Genomic DNA, 26,960 nt, shown 5'->3' on the forward strand with positions numbered 1-26,960 from the left:
TCGGGAGGCTCCTCGCGGGCAGAGCGCCGTCCCCCCTTTCCCCCAGGCCTCTCTGACAAGAAGGACCCCTCAGCGAGACCCACCCACCCTCCCAGCCTGCCTCCCCCCCCCGCAGATCCACGGACGGAAAGTCACCCGGCCCCCCTCCGGCCCCTTCCATCAAGCCCGCCGCAGCCCCGGCCCCTGCTCGCCTTCCACCCGGGGTCGCGCTGGTATCCGCCTTCCTCGGGATAACGGCGGCCGGGGCGCCCGTTCCCCCCGCCCCGCCTCGCCGCCCCCACAGCCCCCAACCGGTTGCCTAGCAACCTCTCCACCCCGGGGGCCAGAGGGGCGCGCGGCGGGCTCCTCAGCGCCCCTCCCTACCTGGCCACCGACGGCTTTGTCCATGGCTCCAGCAAGCGGGGCGGGAGGGAGTCTTCGTCGTCTTCTTCGCGGCGGCGGCAGCGGCACGGGCGCTCCTCTTAATAAGCGCTCACCGAGCGGCAGGCCGCTTCCCCCATAGCTCCTTTCCCCCTCACAGACAGGCTTCCGCTCCCCCCCAGCGCGGCGGCGGCGGCGGCGGCGGCGGCGACTCCGCAGCGGCTGACGCGGCTCCCTCTCCGAGACCGGGTTACGCCACTGGCGTCGGCTAGAGATGGAGGCGAAACACTAGAGCGGCAGGAGGCGGGGACAAGGATCATCTGGGACGGAAGCCGGCAGGGGCCTCGGCGCGTGGAAAGCGCTCGTTTAATGCGTTCTCTCGGAGCGGAGCTCCCCTCCCCTCGCCGCCGTCGTTGCTAAGCAACGCCGGGCCCGCTTCAGGGGAGCGTCTCGGCTCTCTTAGCCAGGAGGGCGCGCCGGGTTCGGGCGGGTCTGGGTCTGCGAAGCCTAGTGTGTAAGCCCTGAGGTGAACGGGGGGCTTCCTTCGCAGCAAGCACGCACGTTGACACGCGTGGCCGTGACAGCCCTGGAGCCCTTTGGCCGCGAGGCCCGGCGTGGAGGATGCTCCGGTTCAGCCCCCAGTGAAGGCCGGGGTACCTCGATCCTCGGTACGGTTCTCCCCGGGGCCAAGGAGGGGTTGCTGGCGGCCGCCTGAGGGGGCTGCGGGGCAGGTTTAGTTTCACTGGGCGATCCTTTGCTGTCTGACTGGATTTGAGAGCCAGTGCGGTGTCGCGGTGAAGGGGCTGGCCTAGAAACCAGGAGAAGGTGAGTTCTCGGCCTCCCTTAGGCCTGGAAGCCGGCTGGGAGGCGTCGGGCCAGTCGCGCGCACTCTGCCCGACCTCCTCACAGGGTGGTTGTTGGGGGAGAATAATCAGGAGAATTAGGTATCTTCATCGCCTTGAGTTACATATTAAAAATGCGGAATAAATAATCATAATATGATATTCCCCACTGTACTCTAGGGAGGACTCAAGGCAGCAAACTAAAACGAAAACAGTAGGCAAAGTTAAAACTGCAGCTGATCAGAGTCAAGCAACAAATGTCTGGGGAGGAGGGGCATCTGGGCAGGCTTTCTAAAAGCTGAGAAACCAAGGGGCAAACGCAGCCACTGCCCTAACCTGGGAGCAGCAGCGCAGGATGAGGCCCTCTGTTGCGGGTTGGGGGCGAGGTGAGGCACCTTCTCTCCTGACCATCGTAGCACCAAGGCAGTTCATTTATCTCCAGCTTTTCCTCCAGGAGCCCAAGAATATGGTGTTCTTATTCATGAGAACATGGCTCTTTGCCCTAGAACAGTGGTTCTCACATGTTTTGGTCTCAGGACCCCTTTACATTCTTAAAAATAACTGAGGACCCAAGGAGCTTTGGTTTGTGCGGGTTGTATCTGTTGATATGTACTCTATCAGAAATGAAAACGGAGACATTTTAAAATATTTGACTTCGCAGACCCCCTGAAAGAGTCTTGGGGACCCCCAGGTTTCCCCAAGCCACGCTTGGAAAACTGCTGCCCTAGAACAACCAGTGAGGTGGATTGGACTGAGAGAGATTGACAGGTTCAAGCCCACCTGGGCAGCTTCATAGCTGAGGGGAAAGCTGACACACACCCACACAGGGCCCCAGCCCTAGTCAAACCTTCTAATGACAGCATCCCTGGATTGCAGGTGGCTCTTCTGGAGCATGCTAAAGTGATCACACTATATTCCTGGTGAGTGCTTTTATTTCGTTTATGCATACCCGTGGCGTGTGCATATATACTTAATGCAAATACATATATACATGCATCATGGGTGTGGGAGAATGTGTTGATTTGCTTCTCTGTTCTCAGTAAGAGAGAGTTTATTATGGTCACAGACCAGAGTTAAAAATAAAACACGTTAAAATAAGAAGACAGACACAAGATAGGTTAAGAATGTTACAATTGGTGGTAGTTTCGGGGGGGGGGCAGTCAAGACCTGTCTAATTTTACAGGCAATATAACAAAATTTCAAGGAAACTAAATCATACTGATCTGATAACAGTAATTGTACATAAAAAAAGATCAGAATTTTCCAGGTGTTTTATCAGGGAGTTATAAAGCGGATTGTAGGATCCTTACAGAGAGTACAGTAGAATAGGACATGAGCTGTAATCTCAATAGCCCATTGTTCACAGGGGCACAGACCAGCTTGTAGGGAACTTTTTTATATTGGCCCTCCAAAACATATATTACTGTAAAATATATATAACTCTTTTGAAGCAATTATTTTACACAACCCTTTAATCTGTGGCAATTTAAAGAATCCATTACACTGAAGTAATATAACCTCCTTTTAATATAGTGTGATCCATTTGTAATGATTACATTGTTTTATGGCATCGGGTATGAAGAAGACTAAATTAATGTATTTCCTTAGAAGTAAATTCTAGAACAGCCATTTGGTACATGTTTACATAAGGTTCATCAAATGTAAACTTTCTATTAAGTATGACGTGACTAGGATTTTTTAGGGCTATCACTTTTTAATTTAAGGAATTAAGAATATTCCCATTATTCAGTGGGCCAGATTATAAAACAAATAAATTATTTTCTACTCATTATCAACCACCACTTCAGGAACTGTCTCAAGTCTTTTTTTCAAGGTGGTTTTTTTTTTTTAGTGCCTTCAAGTCGGTATTGACTCCTGGTGACTGCCTGGACTAGTACCTGTAGTTTTCTTGGCAAAATTTCAAAAGTGGCTTGCCATTGCCTCCTTCCTAGAGTCAAGAGAGAGGGACTTGCCTAAAATCACCCAGCTGACTTTGTGGCTAAGGCAGGACTAGAAGTCATGATCTCCCAGTTTCTAGTCTGGTGCCTTAACCACCATACCAAACTGGCTAAAATATCAGTTGTGGGGGAAGCAATATAAAGAGCGCAGGAAGAGATAGAAAGGTAATAAATGACTGGTGTTAACGTGAGAGAGGTCTAATAAAGAATGGGTGTAGGCAAATTGCACTTACTGGCTGCATTCACACATTTTATCAAGATGAACAAATATTTTTTATCAATTTAATTTTTATCAAAAAATTGATATTTTTATCAGAAGTAAAACTTATTTAATTTTTATCAAAATTAAAAATATTTTAAATTTTGAATATTTTAATTTTAATAACAATTTTTTGTATTTTTATGATGATTGTTTTTATGTTTGTTGTTTACTTTATTGTTGTATGGTGTCCAGAGTAATTTCTTATGAGATTGGCTGCTATATAAATTTGATCAATCAATCAATCAAATAAAATAAGCAAATTATATGTGAAGTCAGACACTTGCTTGAGTCTTTCTTTTGTTGGGATTTTGTGATCACCATAGAATCCCAGGAGTCTAATCATAACACCCTAATGGTTAAATATGGTTTTAAGAAAATAATTTATTCACAATAACCATTATAATTCTATTCAATATTTTCAATTTTCCTTCTAAAAGTGACAGGATACATTTCTGCAAAAAAATTAATATATTTATTTTAAAAGAATGTCTGCAGTTACTTTTGTCTGTCCCCAGAACCATCTACTCCACATTATATGTATTATTAAAGTGGAAGTAGAATTGTTGGGTTCACACACTGCATGAAGCCATAGTTTTAATAATAATTTGTGGAACAAGGTACAATGGCCTTGTTGACATAAAATGTTAATGGCTTCTCAAAGGCTGTGACTATATGTTGCATGAAACCAAACTAAACATTATGGCTTAGACATCCAACTGCATATTGTAACATTTTCAGACTTTTTTAATCTTAAAAAAATGTATGGATTATGTGTCTGGTAGGTTTACTGACCCAAGGTTAAGAACATTTTAAAGAACCTCTTCCTTTCATTTTGTTTTGACAGGAATTGGTACCGGTTGACCTGGATTGAATTTATCCTCAGTAATGGGCCTGTTAGTCAAGTTTTATGTTTAGAAAGCAGTAGTAGAATATGCATAACAAAGTAATGGTCCATTACATAGGAAATGAAAGGTAATTATGAAGCGAGTCACCTCCTGTTGATTACTTCTTTCAATTAGAAGTGCTTATGATTCTATATAGATAATGCTAGCTCAGAGGACAAGGACATGCTTGCTTAATCTATTTGTAGAATTGAAAGCAAGTATTCTTTAGACATCAAGTAGTCAAAGACCTTCTACTGACATCAGAGCTGAACTATGAATTCCAAATTTGAACTGTTTGTTCTCTAAGAGATAACTGATTTACAGTCAGGTGCTGTTTACCAGTATAAAACCTGTTTGTTATAGAAATATGTCTGAAACTGATTTTAAGTGGGTGGAGTAGGGGGTGGCAATTGCAATGACAGTCACTTTTTGCAAATTCCTTTGTAAGGAAAAAATGTAAAGACTATAATCTGATCTTATATTGGCACAAGACCAGAAAGGTCAATTGGTCAAGAAATCATCTTGGGCTCTCATCAGTTTTTGACAAATCAGTTTTGTTGTTGTTTTTAAATAACTGCTCATATCTTATCTTGAATTAATTATTGAGACACAACATTTGAATTAGGAAAGTCCTTGTGCTTTAAATGATATGCTTCACCAACTGCTGTTGGTTATCTGCTGAAATCCACATCCCAGCTGAGAAGCAGAGTCCTCTAAATTCCTAGATGCTCCTGGACCTGTTGCTCTTCCATCCTGATGACTTCTCACATGCCCTCCCTGTACAATCAAACAGTGGAGAGAATGAACAGTAAAAATTGAACATTTGGCTCTGTCTTCTAGAATATGGTGTTGATTGAACCAGAGGAGGAATGAGTAATTAAGTAGTGCAGATGAGATGGTGCTCCTCCCCTTGATTTTGTCTAAAGGGACTTTAAAAGATGGACCAGCTACCATTTGTTGATTCACACAAAATAATGCTGATGTAACTCTACCAACATGAAGTCAGAGCATTTAAAGGTCATGTTAGAAAGAGCTTAAAAATGTGCAAAACCTGTTTGTCCAGAGCCTGTAGAAGATAGGGAAAAATGATCTATGTTTTAATGTTTCTAGAAAACTGCATTCTACACATAATTTTGGACAGCAGGACAAGCTGCAATTTGATACATAACCAAACCATATAGTTTTGAATCATTTGCATACAAAATGGTCAGAAATATCAGAACATAATCCTGTGGTATATGCCAGTGTTGTAAGTGCTGAGTAGAACTGCACTAAGCTATTTCTGTCTTCTTTAAGGAAGGTATAACTCTTTCCATTTCCTATTACTTTGGCAAGTTTTCATACATGGCAGGCTTAAAGTAGCTTTAAGCCTTATGCATTATTTATGTTCCTGTGTGGCCATTATTAACATGACAAAGCAGAGGAAAGGTATTTGTATTGCAAATTTTTGTACTGCAATATTTTTACAGTCTGTTGAAGCTGAGGAATATTTCTAAATGTCACATGTGAAAAAGTCCATAAACTGCTCTTACCATGTTTACGCATAAATCAGCCCCTTACTACTTGGTACCCAAGTTTTGTAGTATTAGAGAAATCTTTGCTCTGAACATTTTCTGTTATGATAAAAGGCTGGATTAGGAAATTACACAAAAGGCCTAGTAGGATCCATTCCTACTATTATGATGCTGTAGTAATGTTACCATTTCCCCTCCACCCCCATAACATTTCTTCATATTTTCCAGTGTATCATTAAGGTGTGTATCCAATTCCTTATATAGATATAAAGAGATTATATCAAGAGTCCTTAAAGCCCTGCAATTTAAGAGGAGAATTTAATGAGTCATCAATAAATACACAAGTGCAAAATGTAGCAAGAAGATCATCAGTATTAAGATTTCCTAACTTTTCTAGTAATTTAATCTTTGCTCTTCTGACTTTTCTAAAATATATTTGCTTTATCCTATTTATGCATGTTGTATTCCTGTTCATAAATGGCTCATTTAAAAACCTGGTTGCTGTTCTTATCCTTCAAAATGTGGGGGAACATGCCCACCCAGCAGAGAATCCAGTGAAAAATGCCCACTGCAAGCATGACTTAAAACAACTGTGTCCTTTGTAATGGCCATCTGGTCTATTAAGCAAAAATGTAGCTCAGCTTGTTAAAAATCCTACTCCCAAATAATGCTGACTGCTGAGTTATAGCCTGTGACATTTTTAAAAAATCGCTTGATTGTATTTAAAATAAATGTATTGCTGCACTGAAAATATTCATTGTGTTATCTTTTTTTTTTAACCAGAAATACATATCCTTATAAAGGTCATTTTTAAAAAAGGCTGTTATTCAAGATTTGCCAATCCTATGGTTCTTCAGAGCTAATCTGCTTAATATTTTTTAATCTGTTTTTGTTTCATAGCAGCAAAATTCTTACAATTATGTAGACAGATTGCATGTACAAGGGAGAATTTGCACTTTGTAGGAATGCAGCTTTATCTTCCATGTGCTGGAGACACGAGCACATTGTACCTGCAAAAACCTGCAATTAGGTGCAGAAAATAGATTTTATCCTCAAGACAGTAATGTCCCTAAAGCAGCACTTTATTCTTCCACATAAGAAATCACTAATATGGGAGAGATTAAGAACATATTCTGGAATCTGATCTGATATGCACACTTAGCAGCCCTGAGTAATTGTGAGTGCACAGCAAATTCAGCTCACAGGTGCTTATTTATGCCCTGGCCTTTCTGTCCTAGGGGTGAATCTGAAGACGACTATTTTCAGTTCCCCTAAAATACTGTTGCTCCAGAACATTGGGAAATTTAAATGGCAGCTCTTTGGTCAGCAATATTAATCAAAGCGTTCCTACAGCCTGCTCATCACAAAATTCAGTGCTTTATTTTTGGCCCATAGAAGCTAATTGCAGCCACTGATCCCAGGAAAGTTACTGTGTGAAAGAATTACTTTCACACTCTGTGAAACTTCCAGAAGCATCGGACTGGACTAGATTAACCTTTGGTCTGATACAAAATGACAGTTTTTATGTACTTAAGACAACAGTGCCACACCCCAGGTGACTTATCTCCATCAGTACATTCCCAACTTCCTCATACAGAAGGTGGAAAAATGCAGTCCTGCCAACTGGGCAAGAGGAGATGATGTCCAGATCACGTGCTTGTGTTGATTAGCAACGATCCGTCTTTGCAAAGTAAGAATGGAATCTATCTTCTCCTGAGCCTCAACAAATTTTTTTAAAAAGCTAGTCAGAGGTCTAACCATCCTTAGGATATTACCAAAGCTTGGGCCAAATGACCATGAGTTACGGAGGTCACATACCTTGTGTTGGTCCTTTGATGGTCTCCAGAAGCCATGCAGATTGTCTCAGGGAAGATCTAGAAGATAGATTTGTTTTCCATTTATGACATTAATATCCCACTTCCCTTTCAAGGAGCTCAAAATAAATTAAAAACATGCCCATATCAATGTGTGTTAGGCTTCATTTCTGTAGTGAAAATCTTTTATACTTCACTTGTGATATACTTACCAAGCAGATTGTAATGGTGGTCAAAGAGTTGTTTTCACACACTTAGAGAGCTACATTCTGCTACTCCAGCAACATCCCCAGGAATGCTAGGATCCTCTTGCGAATCTCTCTCTTCCTCTGTCCATTTTGCTACTCATTTTCATCAAGCTAATATTGAAAGGAGAAAATTTTTACTATTGACTAGTGTACTCCTGCAACAATGAGTTGCAGGGATAGCACAATAAATAGGTCCCTGTAAGATGCTGTAGTTGCAAATGTGGTAAGATTTTGTCACAATATGTTTGTGTAGACCCATTAAAAATAAATCAGATTCTGACATTTCAGCCCAGTGTTTTTGCAGTTTGTTGCCTGCTTTAAAGTTATATTCTTTTTGTACATGAAAACCTAAATAAAAATTATCATTTTTATTAGGATTTATACAAGGGTTGTATATCTGAGCTACACCAAGAAATCAGCCCACAAAATGAATTTTGCTCACCCTTCTTTCTTGTTCAGCTGTGACTAGATATGCTCTCCTTTGGCTCTGGTTTAAGCCAGTTAATTGTCAGCTGAATTTTGATAACTACTGTATTTCAGCACTTCTTAAAAACTGGTGCAGTTCCCATCATGGGCAATCTTAAAATGGGCTGGGTAAATCTTACTTGATACTAAATGTAAGCCATAATGCAGAGTATAGAACACATTTTCAAGCCATGCTGAATTTGAGCAACATTAAATGTGTAACTAATCCTGATGAACTTAATCCATAATGCATCAGGTTTCATCCTGTTTGTTGCTTCCCAAGCTTTTAAAAGGACAATTGTACAGAAATCTTGATAAACTATTATATTAATACTGCAGGCCACTGGGAATATTAAAATCCATTCTATCTCTGTTCAGGTCGAGGCAATTAATATACTTTAACACTATTCACTTATATGTATATATAAACTTCCAGCTCATGCTATAACAATTCAGTTTCAAATTAATGGCTTACCATTTAACAGACAAAAGAAAAAAGGACCAGGATGGCAAGGGCAAAATAAGCAAAAATCAACTATAATGTTCCATCAGACACTTCTGGAAGCCAAAAGACAGCTCCGAACACTGAAACCACCAGAGCAGGCCTTGCTAACTCACCTGCTTTTCTGAGGCAACTGAGGAGATGACTTCCAAGGGAACCAGTTCTGTGAGAGAACTTCTTTAATTGGTAACCAAAATAGGATTCAATTAGGATGGGCATGCAATTGCAATTCTTCAGAAACTTTCAAATAATTGTTCTAGTGGATGTCACCAAAAAGAAGAAGCCTCTTTTTAAAGTTAGGGATTAGATTTTGTTTGTTGCCTCCTCTTTAAAGCTGTTACATCCACATTAAAAACGAATCATACATAGTATCAGAGAAGAAAGCGAAAAGGATTTGGGCGTAACTTTGTTCCAGATGTAGACATGAAAAAATTCTGCCTCTTTTTAGTATTGAGAATAATGTGAAATCAAAGCAAACGCACTTTGGGAACTTCCTCACATGTAAGAAAACTGTAGTCATAAAAAAAGGATCATAAACACGTTATCCCGGTTTGTACCTTTCATTCTTCCCTAATATCTGTACTGTCTTCCTCATTCACCTTACTTTAAAACATTCTTTTTATCATGGACTGGTACTTTCCATTTCCTTACTGTAAATCTCTTAAGATTATAGTTGCAAGTCCAATGAATATAGGCTACTGTATCTTTCCTCACAGAGATGCATTAAGCATGCCAGGGTAAGCCATGTTCATAGTGTTCTGTTGCATCCTACAGCGGAATCAGAATTTTTAAAGTGAAGCACAAGGGCATAAACCTGCCATGTGCGTTATAGAACTCCCCTCATTATTCAGGCATCATCTTAGGCAAGAATCAGTTCAAATAGCCTAAACCAGAATAAATAAGTGCGATTGTTCATGTTACAAAAATACTTCTTTTAAATTATGCAACAAAGGTATTCACAATGTTGTAACAGTAACTGCTTTGGCTCAGTTGTTAGTGCTATTAAACACAGATTAAAAGTTCAGATATTCTACACAATTAAAGTCATGTTGCCCTCCAAATTCTGTCCTTTTAGTTTCTATTCTGCCCATATTTTCCAGAAATGCCTGATTGCTTTTACACAGCCAGAATCCCTCTATCAAGGGGAGTAGGAGGGCTTTGCAGATTCCATATATTTCTGTTCTGCATGCTGTTTGTGCAGCAGTGGAACAAAAAGATTTCAGTTGTGAAGAATGATATAGGAGTAATGACTGCTTATTAAGAAATGATTCCCACTGAACTTCATTGGGTTTACTTCTGACTGATTATGCTTACAACTGCACTGCAGATAATAACAAGGTTTTAAAGAACAGTTTATCTGTTCAGTCACAAATACTGCTGGTTCCATGTGTAGGCATATATTCACACATGATGCCCTGAGACAAAAGGCTCATGCTGGAATCAATAATAAAAAAAAAAAAAGGGAAAAGCATGGGGAAAACACAAGAGTTATAAATAGAAGTGACACAACTTCCAAAAATACCCTAGAATGAATCCCAGCAATAAACTTGCAACCCACCCACCCACTTCTCAAAAGGTATATTTCCTTTCCTGAAATATTAACTCTTTACACTTAGCTGACATTTTCACAAATCTATGTACATTACTGATACAAATGTCTGTATCAGTTCAACCAAATGCTGAATCTAAGAGAATAGGCATAGGAAAAGGAGAATATACAAACAATTGTCTGTATCTATGTATTTCCTATATATTTCTGAAGAAAAAAAAATTACAACCTTCAATAGTTTTTTCTTCTTTTTTCCTATTTTCACAGGTTAGGTGGCCTCTTTTTATTGCTTTGAATTAGCTGTGATATTAGTGAGAATAGTGATTTATTTCAGAAATTATACATGTTCATACAACATTTTTATCTTCATGAGCTCAACTTTTTGCTCTGAAGCATGTCTTTTTAATCATTTGTAAAGCTTAACTGATATAACTTTCACTGTTTTATTATATCAGTTCCCCAGCTGTCAACAGAGGAATTTACCCAAAAGAAAATTTGCCAACCACTTTTTTCCTACAAAGCGCGAAGCACAGCCACATATAATTGTATGGCAAGCTTAGCCTTTTTTCTTTTTCTTTTTTCTTAAGATTAAACTACAAACTTCAGTTTAGTACTATTAGCCAAGTTATCAAAACCAAAATTTAAAAATCCAAATCTGAAGTGAACTAAAACAACAGCAGATACAACACATATTCTTAAATACAGCTTACTGTACCTATTAAATTAGGATTGTTAAAACAATAGTGTTTACAAAAGGAAAAAAAAACCCAAATACAGATGAAAAATATAAGGCAATCCGCATAGTCACCCCAACTGTCCTGCTGCCCACTCACACCAATCATCTCAGGTAGTAATATCTGCCAGATTCCATGCTTCCCTCCCATAACAGCATGCCTTACCTTTTTCAGTTTCAAAGGTAATTATAATTACCATTATATCACTTGTATTTTCAGAAACTATATTTAACCAAACTGATTTATAAACCCATTCTAATTCCAGTTGCAAGGTTTAGGCTGCCATTAATTAGGGCTCTAAAAAAAAAGCAACTGTGGCTATCATGCTAACCATTGTGTTTTTTCAAACAGAAAAGTCTAACATTGGTGTCTACAGTGGAGAATACAGAAGCCATGCTTGATTACCAATTATTACAGTCTAAGGCCACCACCAGGGGAAAAAAAAAGGATTTTAAGCCCTTCTGCTCTTTCAAGTCTCACAAATGCAACTCATCCATGTAATGTAAAACTTTTCAAGAAATAATAAATATATATTTACAATTTCTGAACTGCACTGTTTATTTTTGCTGCTTGAAACCTAAGTGACAGTATGCCACCATAATTGAGGGGTTTCTTCTAATCCTTTATTACACTGCAGGTACAGAAATATGCAGACACATTTTTGGAGAATTGACATTTTGCAAAAATGCAGCAAACATTTCGATTTATACATGAGAAAGAGGAAATGTTCAAAAGGGTATGCATTTCAAGTTATTGCAGGTTATTTTTTGTGAGATTTTTTTCTGCAGGTAAAATACGCTTAAATTTAAACCAACAGGAACGTGTCAGTGTAATTAAAATCATGACAAACATAACCTTCTCTCCGGTCATAAGTTGCCCCTTGACAGATTATTAGGGTGTTGCATGGTGAGGGCAAAATGTCAACACAGCATAAATCCCGTGGCATTTTGGTTTTCTTCTGAAGATTAAAGCTGTTTTTTCTTGGGATAAATGCAGCAGCAAAACACAAACCAGCTGATCAAAAAAGCACTTCTGCCAGTAACTCCAATAATTTCAGGGCACACCAACCGACAGTAGTTTTGCCATTCCCAGTTTTTAAGTTTACATCACTGCGCTGTTTTCGTAAGTACATTTTCGTAATAGCTTGTTCTTGTTTAAGCCAGCTTACTGACTACAGCCTGGTTGAGTGAATTTAGTTGGTTGGTCCATTTATCTAATGCAGTATACCGTGCTCCACCCCTCTTCTGATGATCTAGCTCAAGAAGTTGATTAACTTGATCAATTCGGCCATGAATAGTGCTAAAATAAGCAAAAAACAAGCAAACATTACATTACAAACTGATGCATCTTTAACGTGCCCAGTGCTCTTAAAATGGCTAAAATATGAGTTTGCACAATACTTTGTCTTCCCTCCTAAATCTCTTTTCAACTCTTTCAGTAGCTAATTATATGGAAACATAATCTATGTACTTCTATTAATCCTAACCATAATTTGTTACAAGTCAGAGTTTGTGAAATTTGTTTCGAAACAAGTCATAATTTGACAAATATAAATGCTACTGTAATTTTAGCTTCAAATGGGATTCACAAGATGAGTGCAAACCCACACAGTGTTCCTAATTAACATGACTAGGAGATTGTGAATATATCAGCACAATGCCAGACTTTAAACCAAAGCACACAAAACATTTGAGTGAATACCAAAGAGCACTTTGGGGCTAAGACTCTACATACATTTCAAAGACCAACTGCAAGCAAGTTAAAAAAAAAGAAGAAGCAAAACCAACAACAAATATGAAAAGAAAACGGGACAATGCAGAAACAACTTCTCTCATACAGAGACGTTCCTATTACAAAACGGAACGTTTAACGGGAAAGAAAGATACTCTGATCAATGAATTCTTAAGGAAATACTAGAAATTTTACCGATAAATTAAATTAGTTTTAAAGACAACACTTAATTTAAAATAAAGCAAGGAACAGATGACATTGAAATTTTGTGCTGTGGTGAAATGGAAGTGACAGTGAAATGATACCTCTTGTATAACAATAAACTGTAACTGATCATTTGATATACTTCAATGTTAAGCCAATATCTGTTTGTGTTTTGTTCTATCATCCCATCTAATGATAGGGTTGATGGGAGTCTTAAATGTTTAAAGATCCTTAGTAGATATTACTTGAAATGGTTTGGAGATTTATTCAATAAACTATTTACTTCATTACTAGTAGATATTTAAATGACATTTTTTAAGCTTCATCCTCTGACTCAATATTAAAAGTATCAGGTTACTGAGCTAATATTAAAATGCTAGGAGGAAAAAAACCTCTGGTGGCTACATCCCTGATGTACTAGCTTAATCCTGTTTTTAATTTAATCAATATTTACCTGTAGAACTATAAAATGATAATGTAAACTAATGCTTGTGAGTTGATCTTCTACATGATACTGCTGTTTTGCAACCAATGTTGAATATTCTATTTCCATACAACTTAATATCAACACCATTTTAACTGGAAAAAGTAATACATTGTTTATATTTCCTACACTATAAATAAATAAGCCCTTGGAAATACCTATTGCTGAAGAAGAGAAAAAAGAAAAATACTCACTTATCCAGTATACACTGCACAAGCAAGCTTTCCACATCAGCTACATCTATGTTTAACTCCTAAGGGAGAAAACAGGTCTTAAATGTCACAGACTGTCTGGTATAAAACTAATGGTTTCTTTGCTCTGTTATGTATCTTATTGATTTTTGTAGACTAAAGATATAATATCCATACTTTAAATGGATCGCTGATGCATTCACAGATGAAAGATCATTCCCTGAAAGGATTCTCTTACTGGTTGTTGTTGAAACCATCCATTGAAGTTACAGCATAACATTTTAAAGAAAGATTTAACTATCACTACTAAAACTTACTTGCAAATGTTGTACTATTGTCTGGGCCACTACAATTAAGGCTATTGTACAAGAAAAGGTTATTAAGAAAGAATGCACCTGAATATAGATATGAAGCAAACCTATCACTTATATAGCAAAGCTGTAGCTTTGTATTCATATAATGATTTGTTTAGGAATAAAAACTGGAATATTTTGAGGCTGATTTACAAACCACAGATTCATGTTGATATGTGAACCCCCAAGACTTGGTTCTTACATCAAACTAAGTCCTTGTTTGCTGAATAAATCAGAGTTGACTGGGATCATGCAAACTGTAATGATAAGTCATGGTTTATAAACCATAGCGGGGTCACACAAAATGCTTACAAACCACTGTGGTTTGCAAATCAGCTTTAGATGATTGCTTTAAAAATGACTTTACTGCATAAAGAAGGTAACAGTTGATTTATAAAGCACTAAGGAATTGGGAAGAAAAAGCAGATAAGCAACCCTAAGCCATTACTTGCCTGCTAGAAGAAAGACAGAATAATGTCACAAGTTCTCAGTGATGTTACTATAAATAATAATTTCGTTTCATTTGAAAACAACACTTAAAAAGGGGGAATCTGCTCCCATGTTTTCCATATTTGCCACAAAAACTGAATTACTGTACCATACTTTTCCTCCAGCAATACTCTTTTGGAGCAATATTATGCCATGACATAATATTGTCATTTCAAGGGGTTCTGTAGAATGGTACTGTAGAATACCCTTAACAACTCTGCTACCATCTCCATTTGTTGCAGCAGCCGCCACTCTAAGTTTTCAAAGAAAATCTGTCTCTTTTGAAACCCTGCTCCAGAATTAACCAACTCTTTTCACGCAGAAAGCTGAAAGGGCTTACAGGCCCTTCCTCAGGTACTGCCAATTTCATCCAGAAGTTCTCCTTGAAAAACTTTCAGCTCATTACTACCCAATACCACATACTAATTTTTGCTTCTCTAGTGGGAGCAAAGTTCTCACAGCAGTGTCTGGAAAAGACCACAGACTGGGTGGGGGCACAAAAAGAAAAGAGCAAACATGGCCCAAGTGTTAGAGGTTCAAAGACATGAATATGAAGATGCAGCATTTCTCTTCTCTTTCTAACAAGGAATGGGAACTGAAATCCTATGCAAACAATATTTACAAGTACCTTAGAAATAAATGGAATATGTATTCTTGTGTATGGCTTAATTAATTTTATAAGCACTTGTGTCCTGATGTTTCGCAAAAGTTCTGGAAAAGAACAAAAGCAAAACAGTTATTGTATGAATAACTGCTAGCATTATAAATAAAAGAAATGCATACTTTTCTATCTAGTGATCACTATAATACTCTATATGTATATCCTGAGATCTAATAATTGATTTTCAAATTATCTTTTCATAAATTAAAATTTAAAAATTTAAATTATCCAAAAATATTTAAATGACGCCAAGGCCTTTAACTTACAAACTTATCACAAACCAATGAAAAATGTAAGTTTTCCAAGTAAAAACTGAGTGGCTTCAATCCTGACATTCCTATGGTTAACAGAATTCAAGATGTATTTTTATCATTATTTTAATACAGAAGAAAGTTTATGAACTGGGGACGTCAATAATTAATTCAGGCTGGTGGAAAATCAAGAATGACAAAGTTCATTACGGCTGTACCTTCAATGTGCTCCCGTATGAAGGGATCGTCCATGATGTTACTGTGATTTGTCTTCAGAATCTTCTCAAATTCAGTGATGTCATTATTCTGATAGGCACTGCAAGAGAGAGACAACCGGATTACATTTTTGCAGACTGAAGAAGATAGCAGGCACATTAATTTGTTCTTGTAATCCAAATGGTAGCGTATCTACAGCAGCCTTCCCAACTGGCAATCCTGCAATTCTGTTGGGATTGCAGATCAGGAAGGTTGGGGGAGCCAGGTCTACAGGATGTAATTTCCCAACTTGCGGAATAAAATAGTTTCTATTTATGATAAAAATAGAATAATTTAACTAAGGGTTTGAATAGAACCATTTTGTTTGCGATAGAAAACTTCTGCTCTGTATCAGAAATGGCTTTGTTAAAAATCTCTGTTTCAAAAGCAGTTTAACAATTGCCATGAAGTAAACAGCTGGGGCAAGGAATTAGTGGCCCCGTTCTTTTTGTTTCTAGGCCTATATGCTTTTAACAACTCAATCCCATTTATCTACATGTCACATATGGCATCCAATAACTCAGATAACGTAAGATCAGGCAAACTGGAAGAGCCATTTTCGTAACAGTGACGTAGGTACACACTAGGAGATTTGTGTACTGCTGAGCAAGCACCCCTTGCTTTCTGAGAGCCATTAACTGAAGAATTTGTACTGTGAGAGGAAAATTTTTAGTAGCCTTTTGTATGTTTTAATGTTGATTTTGATTGCATTTGGTAAAAGCCAAGCTAGTTAACATAAGGCCTTTAGGGAAGTAACAGGAAATAGGTAAACTTGCTAGACTAAGCAATTGCTGATGGGAAAGATGTGACAAAAGACAAATGGAACAGGGAAGTGTGGTAAAATTAGCACGGGAAACGTTATGATTCAGTTGCAAATCCTGAGAGTCATGATTGTGGTTTGCGGTTTATGGGGAAAAAAGGGTAGCAACAAAGGGATCGGGGCCACTTGGCCAAGCTGTCATACCTGACGGCTTGCTCATGCTGGTCCTCATTGCAATATGATTTTACATGAGTACCTATGTTATTGATTGAGTGATGGTTATTGCTTGATAAACTAACATTTTAATAAAGCTTTTAGAACTTTGAAGTGGCTCATGTTCTGGTGTGTCTGTCTCCCGTGTTTAACGTGGTTTTTCCCTGACAGTACTTTCTGCAATTAAAGATAATTTGGAAACAAACTTCAAATTCTCCCTACAACTTTATACTGTTTCAAATTCATTTGCAGGTTGCTATTCATTTTGCTTGTTAAGAAAAAGAGCTCTTACCTTACTAAATTTGTCATTGCTAGAATCTCTGGATCATTTTTGTATGGTTTTGCCTACATGGTAAATAAACAACATATATTTAAACAACAACAAAAATATTTATGCTAATCACTTTCGCATAAAAAGGAAGAAATGGACAACTGTACCTCCTGAGAATCAAATGGATTTATTCCAGACTTCATCAGCATGTTTGCTAGGACTAAATATTTTAAGCAAGTGGTTCTTCTTGGACTCCCTGATTCGTCATAATTTTTGAATGCTTCGAAGAAATCAGTATGTGCCTTTTCAAATTCACCTTCTCTTAGGTGCATTTTACCACCACATTCTGGAGGGGGAAAAACAGACAGCTGCTAAAGATTTACTTTTGCTGCACAGAACACAGAACATCTTCTAAAACTGACCTTTTATTTAGTAATACTGCCAAAGGGGCAAGCAGATTAAATAATGTCTAAATCACACCTCTTGCTTCAACTACCCATTGTAAGGAAGTATAAGATGAACACTGCCACCCTGGACAAACATTCAAGTATTACAGTGAACTTATATACAGATAGTCCTCACTTAGTGACCACAATTTGGACCGGCAACTCCGTCACTAAGCGCCATGGTCACTAAGTGGAAAATCACGTGACCACAACGGATTTACGTCACTTCCCATTCAGTCATTAAATGAGTCACCAGTCATTAAAGCAAAACATCACATGACTGTGACTTGCAATTTTACTTTCTCCATTAACTCCACTTGTTGCAAACCATTTGGGAAGCACGCAAATGGTGATCATGTGACCACGGGACACTGCAATGGTCATAAAATATGTGCCAGTTGCAAAGCACCCGAATGGTGATCACGTGACCATGGGACGCTGCGACAGTCATAAATGTGAGGACTGATCACAAAGCTGTTTTTTAAACACCGTCATAACTTCAAACAGTCGCTAAATGAGGCAGTCAGTAAGCAAGGACTACCTGTAAATGCATTTGTTCTGGTGGAATTTTCCCAAATGGCAAGGCTTGAATCTCAGGAACATTATGTCTGTGGAATATTCAAGTTGTGTTATGTCAAGATTAAGAAGTGAAATATGACCATATCTGCATTGTAACTTAAGGAAAGGATACCATCTGCCAAAAGCAGTTTTTTCCCCCTAGAGTTGTGCAACTCTTGGATTCAGTTCCAAAATGCTGTTTCAGAGTGTGAGCAGGGGCATAGCCACATGATCCTGAAAAGAAACACAGCTGTTTTAAAGAGCTGCATATAGATGCTATGATTGCCTGCCATGGACTCTGAAGCACTTTTTGGAACTGAGCTCAAAGCATCACAAGGCCTCAATAATTTCCTATAGGACACAATCCCAATAATGCTAATTAATTCTAAGAAATTTTGTCATATTTGATATGTTGCCTTTACATAATATCAGTATTTAAACATAAGACATTCTTCCTAATATTCTGTAGTTACACTTGTTGATATCCAGCTTAACATGGTTCCTACAAGAAATGTACCCAATGCATCCCTTACCCTAAACATTTACGAAAATACTAATTTCCCTTATGTTCCTCCCCTCACCATAATCCAAATCATTCCTATTCTAATATGCCACAGGATTAAGTAACAGGTTTCCATACTTAACAATTTAAACTGTTTAAAATATTGTATTAACTAGTGGTATGCCTCTTACAATGGCCTAATCTATTGACTTTTAAGGAGCCACTGTACTTGCCTCTGATAACTCCCATGATCAGTGGATGAGGAATTGCAGACTTGATGTGCAATGACTGTTCATATAGTGCCTTAAGTTTTTTATTATTTTTTTGTGCTGTATACATTTGAATTTCCAAAGCATAAATTTCCAATAACTGGGTGCCCTTTTTAAGGTCATCTTCTCCATCATCAGTCTAATAAGAAAAAGAAACATGTGCAATATAAAATCATGAAAAAATATACTTTCTTCCTCTGCTTCTTACAAAATACACTTACAGATTAAATTTATTTATAGATTTTAATCTATAAATAGTGTCTCATATCTACTGCAAGTAAATTCTAACCTATTTTGTGACATCTTTATGCCCGGACTGGAAAAATGAAGCAGAATACAATTTAAATAAACACGCAAACACCAACATGCAGTATAGGTTCCCAGGGGCCATAGACTTGAATTTCTACAGTTTCCCAGAGGGCATAATTGTGTTCAGAGTTCTCTCTCTGCACCTGAAGGGAAAACTCCAGAGGTGAAGGAGGAAATCTGTTATCAGATTCTCCATCCCACCATCACCTTCTGATATGTTTATTTCCCATATTATCTAGGAAACCTGGATATTGAGAGCTCCCAAATAAGACATGGCAAGAGACTTCTGGAAGAGGTTGAGGACTGTCTGCTATAATCCTGATCTACGGAACTGGATGAGAAAGTTAAAAAGAAATGACATCATAAAGATGAAGAACTGCAAATGTTTTTTGTTTTCGTTTTCACTTCTGCCATGCAGATCTGCAGCCAGCAGAGCAGTGGAAGCAATGGAACAATATTTTGTAAATGGACAGAAAGATCAATCATGATGTATCACTGGTCATGCTGGTAGAATGCGATTTCTTTTTTTTAAGAATCTAAATTAATGTGATAAACTATCTGATTTCAACTGATAATTGGATGCAGTATTATCACTAGCAGTTGTAAAATTTGTTCAAAGGCAGGTAAAATGCCTCCTTAAAATGCTTTTCGAAGAACAAGTCAAAGCAATTCCTCAGAGGAGCCCCACAACTGCAAAAATGCTCTTCCTCTGTGTATATCAATTATCTTCCTAAGGTATGCCTGGCAAATCACTTCAATACTTGGTATCCTGTTGTCAAATAAATACTTGGGCTATCTGAATACCCCACAAAGGATCACAGATGTAGGAGACTAATGACAACAGCATCCCTTGAGAAACAGACTCAGAGAACAAACTGCACTGTACCTGACATGACTGATGGAGTTGGCGCAAAATCTTCTGTAATTTGCCATACTCTTCTCGTTCTAAATATAATTTGCCAAGCTGTAAAGTAAAAGGTCATTTTTTTAAAAAAAAAGAAAGAAAAGAATCCTAAATAAATATTTAAAAATTATTCTAAAAACCAAGTGGGCCATTTTACCTTTGTGTTTGTCTTAAACCACAATCTATCATTCTTAGCATCTTTCAGTGCTTCAAGTGTTGTCTCATAAAATTCCTGAAGCAAATCCATCTGACATAAAAAATCAGAATTCTATAATTGTAAACAGCAAATTTGTGCCTGTTAATAAAGTCAACATGAACATACTCAAAGTGCAACTTTGAAAACTTATACACTCTAATATCTGCATTAAGAGGTACATATTTTTTTACCGCTGATAAAAATATAAGTGGTAAACCATAAAAAGATCAACTTAATGGGGGTTTCCAAACTCTTTTCCAGGCATATGTAGGAATCTGTTTCATGGTTAGAGTGTCTTAGTGCTTCGTGGAATACTGTAATGCTACAATTTGACCTGTGCTATTGAAGCTGCAAGTTCTACTACCCTTTAAAAGAATGAAGCAGGCTGCAATTTCCCAAATACCTTTGTTTTGGCATCAACAAAATTATCACCCTACATTGGGTGAACAAAAGTAATAAAAGGAGAGATATATTAATGCTTTCTTCTCCAGTGAGACATATCAAAAGGGAGATGTACTCTGTTCAACTATAATCAAGTTGCACAAGTAGAAAGACTGATTTCATAATGTTTAGTGCCATGCTTCTTATTTATTATTTCTCTAAGTAAGCAGCTATTATCTTTTCAGGTCTGGAATAAGGAGGGTTTAGGATTCTCTCATCCAAGAAAACTCTGCCCATGAAAATAAACAACACAGATGCCAATGGCAGAATCAGAGTATTGTGCAATTCAGGTTTTTAAAGGCATTTTAGGAGTTTGAAGATCCAGTATGTGTGAACAGCAATATATCAACATTATAGTTTTAAAACATTGAAAAAACAACAGTAATTAAGGAGGAAGAGGGAGAAAACAGCAAAATCAATATTTTTGCTTAAAAAAGTGCTGCTTACAGTTTTGCAAGGGAAACAAAATTGAACAGATTTTTATTTTTTTTTAAATAATAAGACATTGAACAGCAAACTAAGCTAAGGAGATTGCCTAAAATGATCCCAAAGCTCAGTTCAAAGACACGGAGCAACATCACTGAGTTTGGGATGGGAACGCCCTAGACATGGTATAATGATAGTTGTCAGAACACAGGAAATTTTATAGTGTTGAGCAGGATTATAGCTGTCAAATGATTTTCCATATTTACTCAAGCAAGTATCCTGATTACATGTTTGCCTTTGCAATCTTGCATATCATGTAAGAAAAACTAATATCATGCAACTAAATAGAGTTAAAAGCTATAAAGTGTCCAAGAGTTCCACAAGTTTCAGTAGACATCCTGCAAGCAACACTGAAGTGTTTCTTTAAAAAAAAAAAACCTTACATGCTATACTAAAAATGCAATTTCTTTGCTAAAGATGACTATATCTTAATGCTATATATCTGATATAATTCTGGTAAATTTCCCAAATTCTGTTTCTTGTGTTCAACATATCCACCTGTAGCTATATGGCATTTTCAAAAAGCCCAACTCCCTTTATATGCTAAGGACCTGCTACCTTTTTGGGATAACCAACACATGAAAGCAAATTTTACTCCTTCTTTGTTTTTTTACATGCAAGAAATAGATTATGAAGATAAATGGATTTTTTTTTCTATGTGGTTTGCAAGATCTTGTAATAAATGTAGCAGAGGGCTCTCCTCTGTCCATTTTGTGATGGGGAGAATTGAGAATCTCTGTTTAACTAGAATATAGAAGATTATTTTTATGATAACTTAAAGAAGGTAACATTTCTAGTATTCTCAAAGATGATTTTCAAGAAGCTGCAAATTCTAGAAATTAGAAGGAGAGATAATCTAACCTGCTTTGAAGTGGAGATATAATCAAGAATAGAATTGATGGATTTTTCTGAATAATTCCTTGTAACCGCACTCCGTATGTAAGTCAATAGTTGTTTATATCTGTTCATCATTTCAGGAAAGTTAGTCTTTATCAAAACAAAAAAGAAAATATTTATGAATTATAACAATGAATTTCAAACTGAAGATGAGTCTAGTTAGTGAATTTAAAAATAAGGCAAACACTGACTGTGTAACTGGATACGTGCCTTGAATTTCTGCAACTGCTCTTCCACTCATCTATGAAGAGATCATACTTTGCTAACAGCAATTTTCTCCCATTTTGATATGGTTTAGTTCTTACAGGAAAAACCCAAGTAAAAATGGTACACATCTTACCAGTTTGAAATTTATTTTTATCATCTGTTTTAATGCTTTGAATCCCCATTCTCCTTTTTCACCTTCAAGCTCCAAAACCTAAAAAACAGAAGGAGTAAGATAATTTTCTCAATTTTGATATTTTTAGATTCATCAAAAGCTGCAGTAAATCCATGACAGCTTCTTTGTTTCGGAAGAGATTGGGGGTGAAAGTCTTATCTTAACATGTCAACAGCAATTTTTATAATTCCTACATTTAATCAACCGAATGTCAGTGTCCTGATTTCAAGGTCTTCTTCTGCATATACTACAAAAGGGAAACAGCCAAAAGCTTTATGCAGAAATTATTTTCAAAGAAGTTTGTCACTGTCAAGTTCTATCCCACAATACCCACAATGTTCTCTTCATTTAAGCAAGGCATCTGTGACTGAGTCTATCTACAGTGCAGTTACTAAGACAACAACAAAAGAAGACAGATGGGAAGAGAAGAGGTAATGCATGGTTCTGGTCCAGGCAAGAATAACATAGGTAGCAAATAGATTAAACTCTTGTGACAGTAGTTAGCCTTTTAAATATATTTTCTATGTATTATTATTCTCTACCACCCCCCAATTTCATATATGTTCTGAGATTAATATGCCTTTGGCCAGTTAAAATCAATATGAGGAGTAAATACGAGGAACTATTAGGGTTTCTAATGGAGAACAGAAATTTAACCTTACTAGATGCCATAGCATTACTGAAGTATCAACTGCTTGGGGTAATTCTTACAGGTCAACAGGTACTCACAAAGTTCTTACTTTCCTGAAATAACAGTAATTCATTGGTTGCTAGGAAGGCAGAGATGTCAATTTACCTAATTTTCTCAAGGAAATATGCCATAACATTTGACATATTTCTCCCCACTCAGTGCCAGAGATACTAGCTATAGCTAAGTAATGTGTCTGCATGATATTAATATTTATTGGCATTAGTCCAATATATCATCCCCAAATGTTTTCGACACAGGTTTTCCTAGATACTGCAGTATTTGTATGATACTTTTCCACAGTAAACCATGCTCAGCTTGGCTAACTTTGGAAAAAGTATTCATAGTATAAGCATATTTTAAGAGGATTCACTTAACAAGAAATAAAATGTGAAGCAGATAAATATACAGTCAGGTTAAACAGTCCATTAATATGAGAACCCAGTTGAAGAAATATTCTTAAAAATTCAAAAAGTAGCAACAATAATACTATTCTTAAAATAAATGCTCCCACTAGCAAAAAGTCTTACATTCTTCTAAGTAGTGTTGAGAACATTTTGAGTAGCTAAGCTTAGTCCTTCCAGAACAAGAGGTTGTAAAACAGAGAAGCAGGGATATTCCGACCTGTTTCACAAGACTACCCATTAGAAAATTTGTGATATTACTTTTCAACTATCATAAATTACATTAAAAGTGAAACACAGAGAAGAATATCCCAGGGTTGTTTGACAACAGGATTTTGTCTGCAACAGGTTATCACAGATCAAACATCTAATAAAGCAAAATATTTAACTGGCATACGTATACCAATATGAAGAAATAAAACTATGAACCTTTTGAAAACTGCTCAGTGCTGCTTTGGGGTCATCCTCCTTCAAGGCTTTGGAGTTGTAATACTGATTCTCCAAATCTACATTTGGTTCAGAGTTGCTGTCTTCAGAATATTCCTATATTTTACAAAGGGTAAAAAAAGCAAAAACATGTCAGCTGAGAGCTTTAAATGTTAATCAGTTAAGTGATAATAGCCAGAGAAAAGTGTGCATGTAGGATAGAAATCAATTTTCCCCCAAGTGGGAAATTGGGGGGAAAAATGAGTTGTAGTGGCTCTACATGAGCAGATGGCTAGCACTGGCTTCTGAAGCTGCCACACATCCTGGCTGAACAACTTCTATGATTCCTGAGCCTTCTGAAGCACTTCTTTCAAAGAAGTTGCAGAGTCCTAACAGTTATGTGTAGGTCGGTGTGCTCAGAGTTAGTGGATGACTACTGAAGAGTTGTTGAAAGCATCCTCAAAAGGCAACAGTTTTGAGGAACAGTTTTTAGAAAGGCAAAGCTGGCAGTATGAACACGTTCTAGGATGACATTTCAGACAGAGGGATTAACGGTAAGCATAACATTAACAAATACAGATCACTAACGTCATATCTGCAGCTTCTGAAAAGAATACTCCCTGTTTAATGATTATGGAAAATTGAGGAAATCATACCTGAAATTAGTATTGAGGTAACAGTTTACGATTCTGCTAGCTTTTCCCCAGTCTTCATCCCCTATAAAATCCTTCACAATCCATTCATTTGTTTATTTTAGACAGTACAATGTAGGGGAAGGCTTGACTTTCTGGATAGTTTTTATGAATGTATACATGTTTTTATGAATATAATAAATGTTCATACTTTGCATAGCTTTGTTTAAAAGCTATCAGAATGTAGCTTTCTTCACTGTATAAGCATCTATGCAAAGCAAAGCTGCTGTATGTAAATCCTTCCCTTTAGGGACTTGATACTGAATATTTTAGATTTTAAATTCTTTTATTTAAAAATAAGGGAGAAATTTAAACACTGTCTCTTCACCCTTTGTCTAGGACTAAGTGTTTTTCTGGTTCACTGTAGAAACTAAAATTAGTAATTTTAAAATAAAACTACTTTTTGTAGTTTTGTCTTATGGAATAAAACATAAGTTAGCCACAGTAAAATCTGTGCAGCTAAACAGAACTCTCATTGCTCATTTGCTGGAATACATCAAAACTTGTGTGCTTGCCGGATTCATCAGCCCAAGCATTAATCTTTTCTGGATTAGGTTAATGGTATGAAGAAGAGGGTAATTCATAATTATGTTACAGAAAGGTTTCTGCTGTGAAAGAAACTAGCCCGAATAACTGCTTGTTAATACTGCTTGCTGGATCAGATGAAGGTCCAATAGCCAAGAAATGCTTCCATCAGACCACCTCCTATATGCTTTTAATGTAATTTCAGAGACAACTTGGTTCTGGCTAAGGAGTTTCTGCTTGTGTTTACTGTATACAATAGGCTAAATCAGCGATTTATTAAATTTGTCATAACTGGTGGATTCATACAACCCAATAAACGGTGTTTCACAAATGGTCTAAACCTGGAGAAGCCATACCTACCTGACTACTCTTCATGTTCTCCAAGACCTTAAGCAAGAGTGTTTCCTAGCTACAGTCTCTGTTTTTTAAATGAAGATGCTAGGAGGTGAACCTTAGATTTTAGAAGTGGAGAACGTGCAATCTACTTCAAGAAATAGTCACATCATGTCTTTTGACAAAACTGGTGGAGAGTATTATGTTACACCAATTTTTTCCAGTGTTTTCAAAAGTTAGCATGTACTCTCTCAAACCTATAAACAAGAATTTCAATTTAGAAAAAATGCCAGCCATTTGTTTTCTGTTTTATTAATTACTGAAAAGATCCATATGTTTGATTTCATACAAAAATGTTATGTATTTTACAACAAAATAACCACTAGACATTAGAAAACCACAAAAAACATTATCAACCCAGATCAGCTGTTGCTCAAAAAACAGAAATACAACCCTTCCCATGGTACAATGTGACTCGATACATATTTGTTCAACAGATTAGTCCGGTCACCCATTTTCAGGAGTGGCTACAGCAACTACCTGTCAAATCGCATCAAAACAGAAGACCTTTACTATTCAGGAGAAAAAGACCACATGGATACAAAACATGCCATTACCAAAAAAAAAAAAAAAAGCAAATAAAAGCAAAAACTGCTATATACACACAAAAAGAAATAACCAGAATCAGGCACTCGTGAAATATGACGTGCCATCAAGTCTTTTTCGACTCCTAGCGACCACACAGACAGATGAAATCACACATAGAGGAATACGTGAAATGCTTCAAACTCCTTTTTTCCAAGTTAAAACTGCTGTCTCCTTTGAAAGAAAGACCCACCGCCGCCAGCGCTGGCTCCCGGGCCCTCGCCCCGACCGACCCACAACAGGCAAAACCCAGCCCGGCGAGCGGCGGCGGCCCCGGAGCGCGCGACCGGGCGTCCCATCCCAGCTGCGCTGCCCTGGGGAAGGAGGCCCGAACCTCTGCCTCCCGCCGGTGCGGGGCGAGATCTTCGGGGGCAGGCGAGGAGAGCCGGCCCAGCCCTCTGCGCCCCGAGCGCCCGGCGAGGCGGGCCTGGAGAGGGGCCTACGCGGGGCTCGCTTGCTTCCTCTCCCGGGGGAGGGAGAGGGAGAGGGAGAGGGGGAAGGGCAGGCGGCCTCGCTCGCGCCGCCCGGCAGCGCCGCGTCTGCCTCGCTTCTGCCCCGGGGCAGCGGAGCGGGGAAGGGGCCGGCGCTGACCCCGCGCCCGAGAGCGGGGAGCGCGAAGCCGCCCGGCGGCGGGGGAGCGCGGGAAGGGGGCGGCTGAGGCAGGGAGGGCGGCCGAGGCTCCGCGGGCCGTCCCCGGCGCAGGGGCCCGCGAGCGGCCGGCCCGCTCCCCTTACCAGGTCATAGTCCTCCTCATCATCGCACATGAAATCATCCTCCATGTCAGACATCTTGGCCGGAGGACGCGCGGGGAGGGGGAGAAGGGGGTGGGGCGGGGGGCGGAGCAACAGCCGGGCGGACGGCCCTC

General features: G+C 38.2%; 2 protein-coding genes and 1 long non-coding RNA gene across 5 annotated transcripts in view; 1 reads left to right on the forward strand and 2 right to left on the reverse strand.

Moving 5' to 3' along the window:
* Positions 1-638, reverse strand: part of SECISBP2L (SECIS binding protein 2 like) — a 30,540-nt gene extending 29,902 nt beyond the window's left edge. The window contains exon 1 of one of the 2 annotated variants that reach the window (XM_088148576.1): positions 364-638. In XM_088148576.1, coding sequence (XP_088004702.1) covers positions 364-387 — 24 coding nt within the window. In that variant the 5' untranslated portion in view covers positions 388-638. The remainder of the gene's footprint in view (positions 1-363) is intronic. The other variant, XM_088148577.1, reaches the window with a different exon arrangement.
* A 159-nt stretch (positions 639-797) lies between these two features.
* On the forward strand, positions 798-4,674 carry LOC112540205 (uncharacterized). Its single transcript, XR_003084270.2, has 3 exons — positions 798-1,028; positions 1,864-2,122; positions 4,267-4,674. It is a non-coding gene; the product is annotated as an uncharacterized LOC112540205 (long non-coding RNA).
* A 7,133-nt stretch (positions 4,675-11,807) lies between these two features.
* Positions 11,808-26,918, reverse strand: COPS2 (COP9 signalosome subunit 2). Of its 2 annotated transcripts, none has more exons than XM_007424294.3 (13): positions 26,830-26,918; positions 23,904-24,017; positions 22,344-22,421; positions 21,968-22,093; positions 20,141-20,230; positions 19,966-20,043; positions 18,735-18,909; positions 17,163-17,341; positions 17,017-17,069; positions 15,715-15,812; positions 15,213-15,295; positions 13,746-13,804; positions 11,808-12,431 (listed from the first exon to the last, which is right to left on the reverse strand). In XM_007424294.3, the coding sequence occupies exons 1-13, from the start codon at positions 26,881-26,883 to the stop codon at positions 12,287-12,289; spliced, it is 1,332 nt and encodes a 443-aa protein (XP_007424356.1). In that variant the 5' UTR covers positions 26,884-26,918; the 3' UTR covers positions 11,808-12,286. The 2 variants fall into 2 exon arrangements, with proteins under 2 accessions (XP_007424356.1, XP_007424355.1); XM_007424293.3 differs by having other exon boundaries at positions 20,141-20,251.
* Positions 26,919-26,960: the final 42 nt, after the last annotated feature.

The sequence above is a fragment of the Python bivittatus genome, unplaced genomic scaffold (genome assembly GCF_059951505.1).
Source record: "Python bivittatus isolate LINGU-HERP-01145 unplaced genomic scaffold, Pbiv_v1 ctg000530_np1212, whole genome shotgun sequence".
NCBI classification, from domain to species: domain Eukaryota; kingdom Metazoa; phylum Chordata; class Lepidosauria; order Squamata; family Pythonidae; genus Python; species Python bivittatus.

What these genes read in the sequence shown, in the direction of transcription:
- COPS2 (XM_007424293.3), bottom strand. Translation starts at nt 26,883, where the DNA reads ATGTCTGACATGGAGGATGATTTCATGTGCGATGATGAGGAGGACTAT. An exon ending in CACTGAGCAGTTTTCAAAAG is followed by an intron (nt 22,422 to 23,903) that starts GTTCATAGTTTT and finishes TCTGTTTTTTAG; the next exon opens with GTTTTGGAGCTTGAAGGTGA. An exon ending in ATCCATTTGATTCTCAGGAG is followed by an intron (nt 17,070 to 17,162) that starts GTACAGTTGTCC and finishes TTTACCATGTAG; the next exon opens with GCAAAACCATACAAAAATGA.